General features: G+C 28.7%; 1 protein-coding gene and 1 long non-coding RNA gene across 3 annotated transcripts; one reads left to right on the forward strand and one right to left on the reverse strand.

Annotated features, from left to right (window-relative positions):
- Positions 1-4,232: 4,232 nt before the first annotated feature.
- On the reverse strand, positions 4,233-5,614 carry LOC125845183 (agmatine coumaroyltransferase-2-like). The gene has a single exon (XM_049524628.1). It carries the CDS (start codon positions 5,603-5,605, stop codon positions 4,274-4,276), a length of 1,332 nt encoding a protein of 443 aa, XP_049380585.1. The 5' UTR covers positions 5,606-5,614; the 3' UTR covers positions 4,233-4,273.
- Positions 5,615-11,046: 5,432 nt separating this feature from the next.
- LOC125845184 (uncharacterized) lies at positions 11,047-16,031 on the forward strand. 2 transcript variants are annotated; one of them, XR_007444241.1, is made up of 7 exons: positions 11,047-11,180; positions 11,284-11,484; positions 12,060-12,138; positions 13,586-13,943; positions 14,886-14,978; positions 15,608-15,688; positions 15,777-16,031. It is a non-coding gene; the product is annotated as an uncharacterized LOC125845184 (long non-coding RNA). The 2 variants fall into 2 exon arrangements; XR_007444240.1 differs by lacking the exons at positions 11,047-11,180; positions 11,284-11,484; positions 12,060-12,138 and having other exon boundaries at positions 13,445-13,943.
- The last annotated feature ends 5,320 nt before the right edge of the window (positions 16,032-21,351 follow it).

Genomic DNA, 21,351 nt, shown 5'->3' on the forward strand with positions numbered 1-21,351 from the left:
GTTTATGATTGGACATCACAATGTCCCATCATAACTCCCTCTTATATAATAAGAGAAATTTTAATAAACAATTTGGTCCTAAACATTCCATGTTCTTGCAAACAAAGAATAATTATTAAAAAAAAATGATAGTCGACAAAGTTATTTTACTTTTAAAAGCACTTATTCGATTTCAAATTATTTATGGTATTTTTTTTTTTCATATTTGGGTTATCATAACAAAATAGATGGCGGAGATTGAATCTTGAGTTTTATATCTGATTTATAATGAGACTTACCTTAAGTAATTTTTAATAATATGTGTATATTCTTACTTTTATTTAAAATTTTGCCACATGAAAACGAAAATTACAGTAACAAATCTAAAAAAAAATATTAGGTTAAAAGTTAAAGTTAAAGATTAGAACTATATATCACCATATAATTGATTTATTCTAATTGCGATAGCCACCATCATTTTAGTTGTGATCTAGTTTCTGCCGTGACATTAATATCTCCAACTTATAAGGTGAGAATTTAGAGTTTTAAAAAAATCAATTAAAAACATATTTAAAATATTAACATGTCAGCAAATAGAGCCGTAATATATGTCAGATGGATAAAAAATTTATGCCAAATAAACGTAAAAATATTTGGTCTAATCCACATCTAGATGTGTTTTACTAACCTTTGGGTGATAGCTGAGATAAAAAACTCAAACTCTTAATAATTCACGTATGAAATGCAATAAAGTAAAATAATTTCGACTTGTGTTTAACTCTATTGTATTGGTAAATTACCCGTTTAGTCATCAGTGTCAGGATAAGATAAGTTTTAAGACTAACGAATTTGAAATATTTTAAAATTAATTTTTAAATGTTTTTTCATATTTTTAAAACGTCAAACTCAATTTAGTAGTAACATATCTTCTTTTAAATTTGTGTTAAAAGTTTTTACCGTTTTATTTAAAAGTAGTTTAATTTTAAATTTATTCTAATGAGATAATTTATAATTAAATAAATATTTATATTTTGTTTTAAATATTATTATTTTAAATTGTTGACCAATTTAATAATACTTTTTTGTCTTAATTTATATAATGTAATTTGTCTAGTACAAAGTTTTAAAATATGATTAATTTGTAACGTTTAAAATATTCTTAGCATAAATCAAATTTAAATAGAAAAATATATTCTTGTAGGAATCTTTTTTCAAATAATTAAAACTTAATATGTTAAACAATATAATATATGAAAAATATCTTCTTATTTTCTAAAATGTGTGATCAATTAAATTAATTAAGACATAAAACATGAAATATCAAGAGTATTAACTATGTGGAAGAATTTTTTTTGTATACTACTAACAAATAAGAAAAAGTTTTAGTATTCACATTTTTCTTACCACACTTTCATTAAAAAAATTAATTTAATAGTACTTAGTAAATGATCAAATAATATGAGACAATTATTATCGATAAGATACTTATCTAATATGACACAAATGAAGTATTTTTTTACCACAATTATTTGGCCACAATGGAGTATGATGTGAACTTAATGGTTTAATTTTTTATTTTTATCCTTTTCTTCCAAAAAATAATTAATGAAAATGGCCACATATATCATATCGACGTTTTCCCTCATTTGTCATTATTGTATGAACAAATATGGATATTATGATCTTTTAAACATTTGTGGCCATTTAGAACGTGCTTTACAAAAATGGTTGTTTAAGGATTAAAAAAAAAAATGGTACAAATGCAATAAAGGAAGATAACGATGTCCTAGAAAATAGCTAGATGGACATCGACATGATATATATCAAATTATCATATCATATCAAATTTTTATTATCCTAATTTTTATATTATGATATACATTATTTTTTTTTGGATATTTAATACGGTATTTGATATTTAGAAACAATATATCGAAATATCAAATATCATACCGAAGTATATAGTTACATAAATAACATATATATTATTAAAATACTAGAAAATATGCAACCTAATATTGGTAAAAACTAAAGGTTTAGACGTTAAAACTTGGACTATTTTATTTTGATTAACAAAAAGTCCAAAAAAGTTGTTTGTACTTTCTTTTGAATATAGATTTCTATATATGTAATGTGTTAGTAATTAATACGATACAATTGAGATCCTTTTAAATTATCAAAGTTAGAATACTCTATTATACGAGTATATATTAGTCGAAGTTGAACAAATTATGATTATCGATTTATTATACCGTAAAATATCGAAATTGAACTTCAAAATATCGAACAATACCAAATTAAATTGATATGATAATGATATAAATAGTTTTAAAAACCGAATATCAAAATTTCAAATATACCATACCATATTCAACCCAACTTGCAAGAATATGTATGGAGATTGATGAATCCCTATGAAAATATCAATATTTTATATATTCCTCAAACATAGAATATGCTAGCTCATAGTCTAGCAAAATTCTTTCCTAAATAGAGTTTCTTGGGATTCGACTTTCTCAAATTAGATTGTAAATGATGCACGAACATTATATGAACATTTGCAACAAATTATAATATAATATAATGAAGTTGTTTACGGAAAAAAATTACCATCAATGATTAATTTGTTTTTTTAAAGGTAAAGTGCATTACAAAAAAGAGAACCATAAAGTTTAAAAGTTTATTCCAATATTCACTTTATACAAGAAAAAAAAATCTCTAGAAGAAAAGTATTACTCCCTCCGTTTCTTTTTAGTTGGCATGTTGTAATTTTCGAAAGTCAACTTGACTAATTTTTAAAGTTAAATTAGATTACATTAATTCAATATTTTAAATAAAAAAATTTAGATATTTAAAAACTATACGAAAAAGTACTATAAATTGTAATCTTTTGCATATCAATATGATGAAAACATACATAAAAAAATGTTAGTCAAAATTCTTATCGTTTGACTCAAAAAAAAATATCATGACAATTAAAAAAGGATGAATGGGAATAATTCCCTCGAATGAAGTTATACGAGACAAAGTGAATAGTGACCTTGTTATAATTTACGTGTCTTAATTTTTTTAATTTATATTTTATGTTTAATACTTATATCTCACATCATATGTTAAAGAATATAATCTACGAAAAAATGTCTTCTTATTTTCTAAAATTTTGTGATCAATACCTATATCAATAATTATTTTCTTAATGAATGTGTCAAGTCAAACAGTGACAAGTAAAAATAAATCGAGAAATTATCCCTTATTTTATTGATGTGTGTAGATACATTGAATCTTTTGGAACTATTTTCTTCTTTTGCTTTAATTCTGGCAAATTCTTGTGGAAATTCAAATTCTTTGTAGTGGTTGACATATTTATTGTAAAAAAAAATTAATTACATCAAATGAGACAATTTTAACCAAGAAAAATATGCATAGTTCTTTTTAAAAAAATCATTTCTCTTTCCAAAGTCTTTCAAAGAAAAAATTGCATGGGGCCAAATGACTTCAAATTCCAATTTTCCACCATATGAAACCAAACATGAAAGTTTTGTCAAAGAAGGAAATAGCCTAGCACCTTTTAGGTGAGACAAGATAAAATCTTTTTTATCTTTCATAAGAAGTTTCTTAGTATATTGTATGTATATTTTTTGGAAAAATATTTTGGCCAGAAAATTTGATTAGAATTTGATCAAAATGGTATTTTACTTATGTTATTTTACCTTGTTGAACATTTTTATCCATTTAACTTTAATACCTTTTAATTAAAAAATGAAAAAAAAATCAATTTATTTTAAAATTAAAAAAATATAATAATTTTTTGAAATTTCTAGCCAAATTCTGACCAAATTTTCTGGTCATTTAGCATTACCCATAATTTTTAGTAAAAGTTTTTAATAAAGTGTACAAGATTGAAAATATATTGAACTCGTATCTTTTATGCAAGCTTCAATCTAACTTCATGCAAAGCAAATAAAAATTAATCGATTTCAACAAACAGATATCAGACACCGAACATAAAATCAAAACAAATACAAACTAACAAAAAGAGAAGCAAATTACCTTGTAAATTGAAAAAACAACCAATCAATATTCTTCAATCACTAATATATATAAATAAAATCACAAAAAATGCCAACTCAAACTTCTTCTCCGAAACACATCTCTCATCAACATGACAATCAATAAAATCACTAGGAAAATATAAAAACCAAAAGTGTCCATTTACTAAAAACAACAAAATATACCAAAAACACCCCCACCCCCACTCCCACTCCCACCCCACCAACTCCATAAGTTGGTCTTCTCATTTTGCTTTCAAATCTAGAGAGTAACAAATTTTCTTGAAACTTGTTAAATTGTGTTCATATAAAGGAATAAAAGCATCAATGCTTCCATCTCCAATAAATGATGGCACAAGAAACATCATCCCTTCTATTGGATAATAAGAAGGCATAAAGACAAATGGACAACCAGTACCAAAATCCAAGTCATAAAATGGAAACCTCAACCAGCTATCAACTTCCAAATTTGGACTAAGTGAATCATCCTTCATGTTTGCACTTGGTATTAAATCCTGTCTAGTCAACACTTTCTCATCATTTGCAAAATCAATAAATGACTTGAAATATTTATCATCGACTTTAGTAATTGCATCATGAATAATCTTTGTTGCATAGTGAAGTGGCTCATCTAGTAAGTCCTTCACCATTGATGTTGGAAATGCCCATAAGACTATATTACCAAAAAATTCATCCGGAACTCTAGGTATAACTCTTCTCCTTCCATCAACCGATATTCGAATTTGAGTATTTTGTAACGCGTTTAAGTCACGTGATTTTGTAATAACCCTCCATAAATGGGCTATGAGACTTTCGAACGTGCTATAAGTTTTAGCCTTTCCATTCATAAAAGATGCATGCGCCTTGAGTTTCCCTAGGAACTCCAAGGTGAAATGGACTTTGTGGACTATGATATTTTTCTCTTTATTTTCATTGTTGTAGACTTTGACTAACTCCTTGTTTACTAATTTGGACACGAATTCAGCCCCAACATGGTTGTACTCGACGAGGGGTGGATCCCGAGGGTGGAAAATAGCACGATCGTTCATCGGGAGGGGTGCAATTTCCATCCCTCGGCATGCTTGACCCCATGCTACAAAAAAGTTGCTTGCAGCGTGACCGTCAGCTATCATGTGGTGGCCGGTGAAACCGACCACCACAGAGCCACACGTGAAACGTGTGACTTGGACTTGGATTAGCTCCACTACATCCTTTAAACTAGGATGTAAGGAGAGCATAGAGGGCGAAGGCTTTAAGGGCAATACTTCGTCCAACGAGGCGTCTATTGACGCCTCGATGAATCGAACACCCTCATCATTGAGAAAAACTCCTCGATTACCGTGTTCATCTTCACCTATTCTCCCAGCCCACTCTCGATAAATCGATAACGTCTTACGAAGTCCCGTTTCGATAGTGGATGTGGGAGGGGTGGGTGGTCTATAGGCATAAATCAAAGCCATTAGAGTATCAAATGTTACATTGTCAAATACATTGAAAGGAATATGTGCTGTAGTTGAAGGTGGAATTCCTTCATACAATGGCTTGATGATTTTTGAACTCTCAATTTTCACATTCATGGCTACTAAACTTTTTCTTTTTGTGTGTGTATGTATTTTCTTCTCTAGAGAGTTGTATTTTATTTTTTTTGTGATGTAAATTCTAGGCACTAGTTGGCTTGTTTATATAAGAAAAGAAATGTTCCTTTATTGGGGGCCTCCATTATTTTTAAATTCAGGTTTTTAATTTTCTCAAAAAGATTGCATTTAAAATTCTCGACAATAGGAAGTTTGGCCAGTTTGTACTTCTACTAATAATACTTCCTCCGTATTATATTAATTGTCCACATTTTTAAAAATTATTCTCTTAAATTCTTTTCCTTATTATTTTTTATTTATTTACTATATCAGATTTTTCACATTTACTTGTCAGTTGTCACTTTTAATATATTATAAAAAGATAATTATTTTAATTAATCCCTCTTTAAATTATTTTTCAAAATTTAATACTTAAATTAATTAACAGATATAATGTGATAAAATTATGACTTATGTTAATCATTATTTTCTTAATAAATATATTAAATTTTATTGTGATAACTAAAAATGAATCGAGAAAGTTCATTGATAAATTACCCTTTTTATTTATATATTTTTTTAAAACGTATGAGAATAAAAATGAACAACTAATGTAGAACGAAGACGGTATAATATGCCAAGTTTTGAGGATTTCAGAAACCACGTGGTTGAATATTCAAAATTCCTCTGCTATTTAGTGGTACCTACGCGGCGAACAAACAGATATATCTTTAGTATATCATACTTTATTCGTCGTATTTAATTTATTATTATTCTCAAATAATTTTTATTTAATTATATTTTTAGTGTTTATAATTTCAAAATTTATTATAGCTACTAAATCTTTAGAACTTTAAAATTAACAAAAAACTTGCTTCTTAAATCTTTTCCCTTTTTGAACTATACTAAAAGTATTTGTATTATGATAAACAAAAATAAATAAATAAAATAATTTAGAACATTTTTAAGAAGGTTTATATTTTTTAAAATAACTTCTCAACCTTCTTATATGAAATTCTTTTTTCTTTGGTCAGAAAACTCTTATTCAGATAAATATAACATTTATTATATATAATTTTATTAATGATGTGATATTTACCTATTACACGCCTATAGTATTATGAAAAAACGTGATACCTTTATTTCCTAGAAAATGAATTCATTTAAAATTGGCAAAAAGTAAACTTTTGCCGGGGGGGGGGGGGGGGGGNGGGGGGTTTGTTAATTAAATTTTAGTACTCTATCCGTCTTAGCTTATGTGACACTTTTCATTTTTCATTTTCTGAGAGCAAATAGTTTAACACTAACTGCAAATTTGCGTCTGGAATTTTCAAATTTTTTAGAATGAAATTTATATATTTGTAAGTAAAGAATATTATAAGTCACAATAATTAATGATTCAAAATGTTAAAAAGATGTATGAAAAACTTACGGAAAAAATAGACTTATTTGAATCTAGAAATCCGAAAAGTGGAGGAAGTATTACTTGGTTTACTAAAATGCCAAAAATATTCCAAGTTTTCACAATTCACGTGGTTGAATGATTAAAAATTACTTGTTGTGAAAGGATTGAACAATGACTTTTTATTCCACCCATTAATGAGTATTATATTATTACTTTAAATGTCATTCAATTTAATTGTTCTTATAATTATAATAGATTGACATTTAAAACGATTTTTCAATTTATATAACAATTAATTTGGTACGATGATGTTGTAATCTTTATTCATTATTATATTATAACAAAATATAATATAATATAATACATTAACGATTTTCAATTTATATAATAATTGATTTGATAGGATTATATTGTATCTTTTTATATTATATTATAATAAAATACAATATAATATGATACGTTGTTGACGAATTGTATCAACCACTCTGAGAAGTTGTGAAAGGATTCAAATGGTAGATTTCTTCTACCTACTCTCTTTTAGATGTTTTAGTTAGATTGTATATTAATTAGTAATATAAAATCAGTTATTAAATCTTGCTTAAAAAGAAATTAATGAAAGAAATTGTGATTATCTGTTAGAGTGGAAAGTATTGTTGTATTTTTAATCAAAGATCTTATACTTGATTGTTCATATTTTCATTGTCAATAATATTTATATTAATCATGTGACAATCTATATATATTATTTTATATGGAGTAAAACTAGAATAAAAATGAAGATATTAAATTATACATGAATTACAATGCTAAAATTCCTCATAATAGTAAAATTATTATTATTATTATTTAAACATAAAACAAATATTTTGAAGTATAATATTTATATGTAATACAAACATTCAACATTACATGATTAATGCATAACTAATCTTTGTAAAATTTTCTCCTAACCAAATAATTTTTAAAGGTGATAAAATTAGCTCGTGAAGATTTGAATAATCCAATTCGTCCAAATTTAGCATATATTGATCCGCTTATTATTAATTTAACACATTTTGGTTTGTACTTAGAAGTTAGATTAATGCATAGCCCCTAACCTATCAAACTTTTATTTAATTATTTTTTTTAAAAAAACTTTTCTTTTTATATAATAATACTTATATAATCATAATGAAAAAAAATCACCACTAAAAATCTAAATTTTACCACTAAATAATAAATCAAATGGGACCAAGTAAAGCTTCAATCACATTAATTATGATGTGATTGGGAGTATTATATATTATCAGTCAATTTTTTGTCGTTTAATAATTATTAATAGAACAGACTCAATTTCCACATCTACTTTAGAAAATTTACAGTCCGTTGAATTAATTTTAAAAAGTATTAATTTTTTTAAGTCAAAAATAAAAACTCAAACACAAATAATTTTTAAATTAAAAAATAAAAGTAGAGAAAGATCTACTTTTGATTTTTGTCTTATTTTTAGTCATTTTAAACTTATTTTATATATAAATAACAGAAGCAAGATATTGAAATGAACCGTAATTGAAATTATTAATCGACAGTGGTTCCTAATTAAATTATTTATCCCATGCGCAATTTTGATTTTTATATTTCGAATTTCTTCACATAAATTGAAATAAAATATATATATATATATATATATATATATATATTATATAATAAAAGTTTGGACAAAAAATTTAGACTTATATTAGTACGCAAGTTTTATTGAACTCTTACCTTCTTACGCCTTTGAATTATCTTACGCCTTTGACTAATTATTTTAATTATTTTTTTAACCTTCAAAGCATATACCAATGAAACAAGATAGAGTAAGAAGGAAAATTTTACTAATTAGATGATGACCAATTATTTTTTTTAGTGATCAATGAATATTTCTTACGAGACGTGCAAAATAAAACATCACATGTAAAATAGTTGGAAAAGAATATCAAAAGAGCAACCACTTCTTTCAATAGAGCTCAACTCTCAAGAATAATCTAATAAATAAGAGTAATTTAGTAAATTACATACCTTATATTTATTATTTTTCTTAATAGACTTGAAATAAGCTAATTCAATATTATTTTAAGACGAAAGAAATACTCTTGATATATAAACAATATTTTTATTTATTTAATTAAATTACTAACACGAATAACATCAATGCGAAGGACATCAAATTAAAACGTTAATCACATGTATTTGATTAGTGAAAATTGGAACAAAAGGTGTGTACTATAAAATATTAATAAGATAACATCCTATGGATATATAATAGTACTATCATTTATCGTCTTGTCCATTATGAAAATCAATAATATTATTTATCTTCTATTCCATTTCATAGGAAAAACTTTGAAAAATTAAAATATAGTGGTCAAATGATTTATGGTAGGTACAAATAATGTTTATCTTCTAAAGGATATTTACTATTACGAAATTTTAAATTTTATATGTAAATCTCTATGATAACACTCGTGATTATTTTTCAGTTACAAGGATCAAAAAATAGTTATTTGAGAATTTTACCCTTATGAAAGGCGATAATATCACTTCATCTATTCATTTTATGTGATGAGTTTGCAATTCTGTTTTTAAAAACATAAGTAAAATTAATATGCATGTGCACCATATAATTTAATAATTATTATTTATATTATTACTAGATAGTTTTTGTCCGTGCTAAACACGGGCCCAACATTTTAAATTTTAATATAATTTTGTTTATTTATATTTACTTTAGAAATGTGATAAAAATTTGAAATAGCAATAAATACTTTTAAATAAGCATAATTTAAAAGAACATAACTTCCGCCATTTATTGAAGAAAACAATTGGAATACATTATCATTTTGATCAATAATGTTGGTAGAAAAATTGCCAAGCTTGATAAAAATATATTTGAATACTTATGGTACGTATTACATGTATTCATACAAAGGCAAGCAAATCATCAATGTAAATTTTTCAAATCAGTCACAATATTTATTTGATAAAATCAAAAATTGATATTTTTATTGTGTCTCTTAAGTTATCGAGAGCATTATGTTAATATAAATGTCTATTTGATTATATCATTCATATAAGGCACGTTTTTTTTGAATTAGCATTTTTCCAATGATGAGTCTTCTCCATCCAATAAACCAATAAACCAATATCCTCACAAGAGAAAAGAAAAAGATTCACGTAAGAATAGAGAAGAGCAACAAACAAAAATGTTGACATGGGTAATAGATTTATGAATGATTTTCAATACATCTATTTCACAACACCAAACTTAGAAAATCATAAAATATCCACACATAAAACGTTAAAAATATTTTCATTTCAATTCTCATGAATATTATATCATAAATCATTATACCCTATATTACCCTTGACCGTTCACTTCAATTCACTTCTTCAACGTCGATATACACCTTAATTAATACTCCATCCGTTTTAAAAATATATATATCTTTTCAAACTTATGGTCCTAAAATAACATTATATCAAATATATAAAAAAAAAAATTAATCTTATGACCTTAAATATGTTCGAAAAAGAAAATTTAATCATTTTGTTCAAAAGAGGCTGAAGAGGAACGTAGATCATTCTTTTTTAAAAAGAAAAGAGTATTATTATAAGGTCGTTGATTTCTTTCAAATCTTCAACAATACAAACCTTAATTTATATTTCAGCCAAAGCGTCTAACCAAAGATCTCAATGGACTTGACATCAATTGAGAATGGATTGAACATGCTGCTACTTGGTTCTTTACTTGCTTGGTCCATCACACAATGAACTCTGAACATTGGGCTTCTATTGGACCAATTTTATCAATCGCCTTAACCTTCTAGACGTAATTATTTGGGTGAATGTTTTTTACTTCCTCCTTCGTTCACTTTTACTTGATCACTTATTTCTAAAAAATAAATAAATTAATGAAGTTGAACGGTGGGCTTAGCTGAGTAGATAGTTTTACCCATAATATCTTTTTTTGATGTAGTATTTTTCCCCAAAAAATTGATTAATCTTTATATGTTAAGGCTTCTACTTTGAGGTGATTTAATTTTCCTGTGATATCACAACTTTCTTTCAGGTGATTGTTGAGAAAGAATTTGAGTTGCTGAATTCTTTGATGCTGCCATGAAATTAGCCGTTCACGGAGGCTGAAAATTTAGGGTAAGCTTTGAGTATTGATTCTTTTTGTTATTTGAACTACGTTTTCGAAAATAAATCAGCTACTAATGTAGAATGTTGAATACCCATTTCTTCCTTCTTTCAGTATTCACATTGGAAGAGACAGTAATGTCCACAACATTGTTTTGCCTTTCATGGCTTTGGTCAAAATAGAAGAATAAGGTTGGTGTTCAAAATTTAATCGATCAACTGGGATATCAAAGCGCCACTAAAACTATAATCGACGATAACGGTCATCGTGGAGTCTCTGTTGGTCAAAGACAGCCGCGAGTTTCAATCAAAATTGGTATCGTTCTTGAATAATATGTCACCATCTTCAAGCTATATATATATATATTGCTTTGTCTTTTAGATATCTGTTAATTTATTTGTACTATTAACTTTTTTTTGGATGGGTTTTCGATTATTCCATATGCATGCAAATGATTTTATCCTGATTTTCTGATACATTCTTCAAATTGCAATAGACAAATTACAAGAAAGGGATAAACATGCATGGTACTTTGTAAATGTATCGAAAGCAAATCAAATTGTTCTTAAAGTTGATGGATTTGGGGGTAAATTGGTACAGGGTTATTTCCTTAGAAACACATTTACTACTCTATCATTACTCACACATGTACTACTTTATTCTTCATTAAAAAAAGTGTACCATATTTTATCAGGAAAGCAAATATAATTGATCTCTATGGTAATTTTTTGGAGGATTAGAAATAATTTCCGATCATCACTAATTCAGAGTGAGAGCTAAAATAACATGAATTTTGTAGCACCGTATTTGTCCATTTTCACTCATTATGTAAGTCTTTTATGCTCAATTACGTCATTTTGTTTATTTTTTTTGTTTTCTTACGGCGCAAGAAAAGCGTATGCTAAGGTTGAAGAGGAACGAAAGATGAGACAGAGATTGAAGTAGATGCACATTCCGCAGTTCTCAACGGTATATCTATTCATATCGTATTCTTTAAGCTTATCATTTGAGTTTTGATTTTGTTCTAATCGCACCGAATTCAAATTTTGGTATCCAATTTTGGCTATATATGGATTTATGCTTCTTATTATTCGTATCTTTTGTCATTCCTCTTTATATAGTACTTCGCTTTGAATTGTCTGCATTTAGATATTTGTGAAAATATGTTTTATTTGAGCTAAGCGTCTTTTGGAAACTCGCTCATGAGTTATTTAAATTATAGTGTTATTTATGTTATTCATTTTAGTGTCTACATCATCTGCAGATCTTTTGCCGCTTTGGACTAGGTTGTTTGATCCAAAAAAAAAAAATTTGGTGCATCAACATGCTTTATGCTGATACTGCACGGTCCATTTTAGATGGCAATTTAAATTTGCTTCCATGTCACAATGATAACTTGTTTGAAGTTCCTATTCGAGATGCTACAGAACTTGGATAGTATTTGAAGTTTGAACTGAAATTTTAGTCAAGTCCAGTTTTTTACCAGAGGCATTTTCATGCTAAGTGAGTTTGAAACGTGTTTTTGTGGTTTGGGTGCTTAGCAACTTAATTCCTAAATCTATTCTGATGTGGTTTAATTTGTAAGTTCAAGTAGCAGACATGCTTAAATTGAGCAATATGGGCAGTGAGCATCTATGTAGTTAACCTTGAACTTGCTTGTGAGAAGATTGGGGTGTAATAGTAGTAGTTGAATTATAAATTCAAGAAATATTTTACAACTGGACCTTAGTTTGCTTTTTATCAGGATGGGAATATGAGATCTACTCTTCGGCAATGAATGGACATAGAGTTACGTGTAGCGAATGTGATATTGTTTTGTATAAGATGACATCACATTGTTGTTCTAGATTAACATGTAGTTGCGTTGTATGAGATGGCCTAGAGCTAGACGGCTGAAAGTTTGATCATTTTTCTTGTGGAAACATGGATATTATACCCTTTACCTTTGGTATGGTAATGGGAGGGCTTAGAAAGTTCACTTTGCCCTTCAATTTACAGCACATGAGCTATTTTTTATGGCCTCATGTGATCATTTTATCTACAGAGTAATAAAAAGTTATATTCTATGGGTTTTGCATTTCAAATGGCTGTTGCATTGTATTATGTCTGTGTATTCCCAAGCAAACAAATCAAGTTTGTCCTATTTTTTTTTTGTTAATTCTTTGTTTCTATTTTTATAGGCTCAGTTAATGTCTCGAAGTTACCCTTAACACTTTGGTGTAGTTGCAAAAGAGCGCAACATATGTGATGTGTGAGTTAAGTGCGCGTCATAATTTTAGACTCTATTTGTTGATAAAAGCTGGGTATTTAAGTGAAGGGTAGATAGAGAAGCACACTCATTATTGATCGGCAGAAAATATTTGCAATGTTTCTATTCTTATGTTGTCCCAATCTCTGTCTCTCTCTCATTCTCCAGGATTCAGGTTCAGGAGTGCGTCGTGAAGGATGATTTGAGACAATTTGGTGGTGAAATTTCACATTTGACGACTTTGGAGATAATTTTTGTTCAGATCATACATTTCTGCCCTTTTCCTTCAAGTTTTTGGGTTTATTTGTTTTTTCCCTTGAGGTACTATTTTAATTTACTTTTAATGTATTTTTTGTTTTGAAATTTTCATGCAGGTTGGAGAAAGTATCTTGAAGGTAGGTGGTTCCTTGCAAGAGACTATTGGAGTGTAATTGGGGCTCAAAATCAAAATCAGAATACCAAATTATGTTTACTGGTGAATTACAGAGAAATACTTCCGTCAGTATAAAAAGAATTTTTGTCTGAGGTAGCTGGATATAAGTCGTTCGTTACTGCCATATAAATCTTTTTTGTTTTTATTTTCTGAACTTTGGTATTAATTTGACCTTTATTTTTCTATATTTATTCAGTGTTATTGTTGCATTTATATTTTCTTAGTTTGCCCGTGGATTAATATGTTTGAAAGATTAAAGTGTTTAAGTTCTTATTTTGGTACATGTAAAGGTAGGTTTGTATGATGATACTTAGAAATCAATAAAATGAGATAATTGATGTAAATGTTGAACTTTGTTTATGATGGCAGGTTTTTATCTTTCCATTGTGAAAATTATGAATAACTAATCATAGAGATCTTTTGAGTACAGTTCTCCTTTAAGATTCACAACATTAGAGTGATATTTAAGTACATACAAAAATGAAATATGGAAAACAAGGGAAGTTACATTCAATAGTAATTCTAAGATCCTTCATTCTGTCGTATGTGTTCTAATTATTTCATTTTCTTCTCTTGATTTCAAACTCTTGCTTTTCACTCATTTAATGTGATTTGTCTTTCTATAACATATGCTTTCACCAAGAAAAAATACGGAACTAAGTGTAGTTAATTAGATTACCTAACGTTTCCATAATCTCTTAATCAATGCAACTTGAAAACATATTGGTACTGGTGCAAAATCCCAGCCTAAGGCTAACAACTAGAAACAGTGAATGGTGCCTAGCCTTATATAATGAATGTATCATTATCTAAATTCCCTTTAACTTTGTGTTATGATCAAACCAAGATAGAATCTCTTCATTGTCTCCATTAGTGATCTTAAACGTTGAAATTGAGACCCGAGACTATTCATTTATTAAATTTTTTCATGAAATAAGGAATATTTGTGCAATAGGTGAAATCACTATAACTTCTGTTTTATGACTCGCTAATTCCAGTTTCTTTAGTTGAATGTGGTTCACTTGCTTTTTGAAGGTACCCTGAACCCTCTCCATATATTGTTTGTTTGAAATGGAAAAGGTTGAGCTTGGGACTACAACTACTTCTCAGTTGGAACAATGAATTCAGGTGTACTTGTGATGTCTCCTTCGATACAAACATTTGTTTTGGTTATATGTTCTCTAAAAGTACTTAGAAATAGTTCTAATAGACAATGTATTTAGGTATTCTGCACATATTATAGATTAAAGTATCTATTGAGCACATTGATGGCTAAATAAATAGAGATGATTTATTATTGACGATGGTAATTTGTGATGATGATATTTAAGGATTGTTTGGTAAAAGGTATTAGAGAAAATAGTGCATGTATTAGCTTTGGTACTATTTAATACTTTGTATGGTAGTGTTTGTTTGATATCACATTGTGCAGATCCTAAATAAAGAATCATTCCCTTTACAAAGGTACTTCAATTTCTATATTCGAAGAGTCAATCAATAATGAAACCACCTTTGGCACAAATTTTGAATTACTTTCAAGATGAAAAGGAGATAAGAGTGTTGCAAGTTAATTTGCCCAGCATACGACATGGACTTGAGACTAAGTGTAACAATAATTTCATGGAGAAGATCATTTTTGTTCTCTTTAATGTGGTATTAGTTGCTAATTAAACCTTTGCCTTGGATATATACTTAATTGAGGAAATAAGTCATAGTTTATTTCATAACAATATTTCTTAAATACATGGTACATCCAGGAATACAAGTTTGGTGCACAAGACACTTCGATCTTGGAGCTGAGTATGAAAGTGAAAGTTAACAATATTTGGACTGTCGAGGTTCACACATCCCAATGGCTTTTTTAATATTGCTTCTAAAAATTTTGTACATTTCTTTCTGATTCTTCTATGTGCATATTTAATGAAGAGAACTACAAGGGAGTGAAAATTGTAAGTGCTAATGATAGTGCTAAAATCATTGAGAAGATTCACTGTAGCAAAGGCAGAACAGAAATTGTGACTCTATGTTTCACCATGATGAGGAAATAGAAACCATGAGTATCATTGATGCTAGATTGTTTCTTCTATGTTTCACGATTGGTGAGGAAATAGAAACCACGAGTATTGTTGATGTTAGATTGTTCTTTTATTAATCTAAATCTAAAGACTTCAATTTTCTTCACCTTTTTTATTTATTTATGGAGAACTTATATTTTATATTTGGATGGGACTTTAGTACTTTTTTATTTGGTGACGGTTCCTGAATATTTTGGCAGCAAACGTTTTTCTTTCTAAGCATATTCAAAAAATTTACACTTTAAGTTTGATCATTTCATGCTATACAGTTCTTCTAATTAAGTTGGAAAATTACTATTCTCTTAGCTTCTCATATCATAGTATATTTGATCAAAGATAACTTCTTATACATGTATGCCTGAGTTTATCCAATAGTTTGAATTTTCTTTACATTATTTCATCTTTTTGAATAAAAATATCAAATATGCACGAACTTACATGTTGGGCCCGTGTTGGCACGGGCCATACCGATCTAGTATTATTTAGAAGGGACAGTTGGAGAGGACTAACACAGCATAGGAAAGTTATACCAAAAGCAAGTTAAATTGTACTACTCTGGAGAGGACTAATATAGAATAAGAAAGTTGTATCAAAAGCAAGTTAAATTGTACTACTACTTTATCTTTTCATAAAGTACGTGTACTTCTTTTTCTTTGCAAGGGAACACGTGTACTGAAGTAGTACTGCACATTACTCTCTCCCTCTCAAAGCAGGTGAAAGAGTATTAGAAATTTATGTTCTCTTTTGATTTTGGTGTGATGTTTGCTATTAATTCTTCTCTTCTGAGGGATTGTTGGCTGAATTTTTGAAGGTATTTCTTTGTTTATATATTTTTATTGGTGGGTATACCTTAGTTCCCGTTCTTGTGGATATGAATTATTGCTAGGGCTCTTCGTTGACTTTGGCCTGTATTTCGGGTATGTTGTCCCTACATAACCCACCCACAGTGCCGGCTCAATGCTTATAAAAATTAGGTATATGCCTTAGGCCCCCAATTTTAGGGGGCCTCTAATTTTTACCACAATAAATTATGTGTTAATTTTTTTATAGAAAAAAATAATTATCTAAGATAAATATATTTTTCTTAAAAAATATATATATTTATTCACCTTAACCTCAATAAATAGAAGAAATCAAGAAATTTTTTTTTTGTCTTCTTACATTCTTTTCACTAACTCTCGCACTGTAATTTTCTAGACTCCTTTTATACTATAGGTAAGTTAGAGCTCTATAAAAAATATGAATAAATAGTAAAAATCATGTTTTGGATAAAGTGAATTACAAGCCTGTTTAGATTGACTTATTTTATGTGTTTTTAAATCAAAAAAAAAAAAAAAAAAAGAAGCTTATAAGCTGTTTTGTCAACTTATTACTTATAGAATAATGTTAACAAGTTATATAATAATTGCTAGCTAAAAGATTTTAGGCCTTTAATTGAAATTTCGCTTTAGGCCTCCAAGTACGTTGAGCCGCCCCTGCCCACCCAGTATGTAAAGTTCTAAAGAGGGATTATTTTAGAGATATCTTTTCTACTTCTAAAGAAAGTTCATATCGTGCAGGTACAATATCAAAGATAGAAGAAGTCAAAGTTGGTGGTGTGTGGAATGGGAAGGACCAGTTTCAAAACATCCTGCAACAAAACTAGGTGTTGAGAGAAAAGGAAAAAAAGTGTTAGTATTTCCTAAAAGTAGTTAGTCTATAACTAACTCCAAGGTTAGTTAGATAGTAACGGTCATAAAAGTTCTATCTATATAAGAGAGGCTTAGGTGTAATTGTAAAAGTAGTTTTTCCCTTCTCTGATTAAGTTCTTTGGTTAATAAAGCAAATACATAATTTCTCTCTTCTTCTTCTCCTCTCTTTAGTTCTGGAATTTACTTCCAAGAACAATTTCACTAGGATGAGATAAATTGTTTGGATAAGAATTGTATATTCTAGGATGCTCGCCTAATGTGTTAAATAGTGCTAGAGAAGAAACTTTTAAGGCGAGGTAAGTTTTTATAGATAGATGAGACCAATAAACATATTTCTAGATTTTTCTGACTTATGCGTTGCAACAAATGTTCGAAACTACCTTATTCTATATTTTCAGTAACTAATTGGCGAGTTCTTATGTTAATATTCTTCCACGTTCATCCAACATGCTTAGGAGTATTATTTAACTACATGATTTCAATAATTATTTGTAGTTTGTATATCTACGTATTTTTGGGTCTGGCATTCGTTGAAGAACTTTTCTTTCGCATTGTGAAATGTTTGTATATAAATGACCTCCTTATAGGATTATTAAATTGACAAGGCCTTGCCATTTTTATGTTTAGGCGAACTCGAATCATGAAATTGTTTCTCCCCTGCCTTCAAGGTTGTTTACAGTGAACAGAATACTAACAATTGAATGTATTGATAAAGCATCGATTATGATAGAACAAAGGAGGATTGAAGCCTAGCTAGGAAGAAGAGATGTATTTTCAAGTTGGATTAATTATTTAAAAACTACTTAAATTCTATAATTACGTTGCATTTCTGATTTCATTAGGTGATTTAAGTTTAGTTTTGTACAATTTCACAAAAGGATTTTTGTTATTGGTAAACTCATCTTCTTATACTATCTAATATTTTCTACTTCCTACTTCAGTCTATAAGCAAAGGTCTTTATCTTTTTTTTGGGGTAAGTTTCTCAGTTCTTTGGCACTTCTTTTAGTAATATTAAGGCAGGCGGTGAACTCATGGGTCTAGGCATGGCAATTGCCATACAAATAAGTGCCAGTATGCTGGAAATATATATAATATGTTATATTGATAGTGGACAACTTCATGCAGAAGTTAACAATAGAGGTATGTCATATAATGTTTTCCACATTTTCACCAGTGTGAGTAGGCTGGGAACATGGCATGACTGATTATGAAGGCTTTTGGTTGATTTGGATGAATATATTTGTGGGTAAACTTATTTATTTGGTTATGTTATCTATATGTCCTCTTCCATTTTTATAATTTTTGTTAGGAAACTCTCTCATTCAATTTCTCAAAATAAGTTTAACAAAGTAATAAACATGTTGAAGAAGATGATAGCTAGCCACATTAAAATTGGTAAGTCGTAGTCATTGTCATGCCTTATCTTTAGACCTCCAACATCAACTAAAAGTGTAACTTATATTTTTAAATAACTACATTCTGACAACTTAATGAAAATGACCTAACTATCAAACAGTCAAGATTAATTAGCAACTGTGCCTTTCATTTAATCTGTCATATGGTATAAATGAATATGAAAAAATATTACTTCGATCTCTAGATTGTTTTAGTTTCTTTTATAATTGTCTTGAAAGTAATTACTAATAATAGTACTTCCCATCAGGCATGAACCTGGGTTAAGCTTTCTGTTAAAGAATGACAAAAGTCTCACATTGGTGGTTAATGAGATGAGTGGACTCCTTATAAGGCTTGGGCAATCCTCCTCCCTTTGAGCTAGCTTTTGGGGTGTGAGTTAGGCCTAAGACCTAATTTAACATGGTATCAGAGCAGGGCCCGTCTCACCCGATGTTGGGGCCCCCAAAATCAAAAATTGCCCACGCACCAGATGCTAAGCACTGAGCGTGAGGTGGGGTGTTAAAGAATAACAAAAGTCCCACATCGGTGGTTAATGAGATGGGTGGACTCCTTATAAGGCTTGGGCAATCCTCCTCCCTTTGAGCTAGCTTTTAGGGTGTGAGTTAGGCCTAAGACCTAATTTAACACTTTCAATCGGTATATGATCGACATGACCATTAAGCTGTCAACTGGTACTCGATACATTATTTAGCTTTGTTTAGAGTTCGACAACTATGGAGATATGAGTAGAACTTTAGGTTTTTTTTTGCCAAGTTCAAATTATCTATGAACCTGTCACGTAAATTAAAATGACATTGCCTGCAATTTGGTCAGTCAGATATTTGGTTGTTGCTAACCTACCCGATATCCAAGATATTGTGCACATTATAGATAAATTTATCTTAGACTGTACATGTAAGATAGTTCATCCTACTGTCTAATGTACAACTGTTTAACCAAATTGAAAAATCCTCCTAGCCGTCGGTCTCCTTTTGCAAATAATCCTAATGACTCCTTTTGGTCTTTAGTTATGTTATACTTGAAAGTATTTACTGAAATAGGCAAGTAAGTGAGCTTTATTCTCTCCTATTTATAGTTGTGGAGTCATCATTCATGTATTGTTTTATTAGCTTGCTTTATTTTAGGATTAACCTTAAGTTATTACTTCAAATTTCTTTATTATGTTTATGGATCTTTCTATGTTTTATGTATTTCTGGAGAGAACTATATATACTCTTATTCTGCTTATTGATCTTTTTGTGAAAATTCATGACACGAAAGCATTATGAAAGTTTACAACGCTGCTTCCGTGTGTACATAATGACATGGATAAATATGATTCTCCTTTTGTATGGGAGTCTCTGCAACTCACAAGAAAATCGTGGTTAATACTTGATTTATATGCAAGAAATGCTTTAGTAAATTTGTTATTGAAAAATTTCGATGAAAGATTATTCAATATCTTACTTGCTCATTTTCCCTGGTGGTGTGGTATAGAAGACATTTTTGTGATACAATATCATGTCCAACCAACATTTTTAAAAGCTTTTTCATATTATTTTTTTTTCGAATGTATAGTGGTTTGACTCAACTTTGAGAGATAATTGTTGATGTTTTAATATTCTTCAAGATTGTTGCAACTGATATTCATGTGAAATACTGGCAGGGGACCATTCATATGAAAAGTATTTTTAGCTTCCACCGGTTTATAATTGAGTTGCATCTATATATTCAAGATGTTGGGTTTGTGCTTGAGCACAAGTCATAACTCCTCTAGCTTATTTATAAGTCAACAAGAGATAGACTAATTGTACATAATTCAATGCAAGTTGTAGCATGTATTGAGCTCTATTTCATTTTCAATGACTAATTGTACCGGATTCAATGTAAATTGTATTATGTATCGACTTCATTAAATAAATTACATTATTTATTTTCATTTATTCTTCTTTAGCTCTACAAATATTAGTACAAAGTCATTTTGTTAAATGTAGTAAAACTATTTAAAATTGTATTGTTACTGGAAGTAAAAAGAATATGAAAACCAAGCGTGTTGGGCCCGTGCTCATGACCAATCTATCTAGTATATATATATAAAAGAGATAGTTTTCAAGTTTTGACCAGTTTCAACACGACTTACTTATATAGACGAGACAGTTTTCAAGTTTTGAGCAGTTTCAACATGACTGTTTTTTGCCATTTTTATAAAAGAATAAGGAATATTACATAATAATATTAGGCCCGTGCTAGCACGGGCCATTACTTTCTAGTATAAATAAAATGCACTCCTTAAAAATCTTTTTGAGAATTTTACAAACAAATGTAAACACTTTTAAATA

Source organism: Solanum stenotomum, chromosome 11 (genome assembly GCF_019186545.1).
Source record: "Solanum stenotomum isolate F172 chromosome 11, ASM1918654v1, whole genome shotgun sequence".
Taxonomy (NCBI): domain Eukaryota; kingdom Viridiplantae; phylum Streptophyta; class Magnoliopsida; order Solanales; family Solanaceae; genus Solanum; species Solanum stenotomum.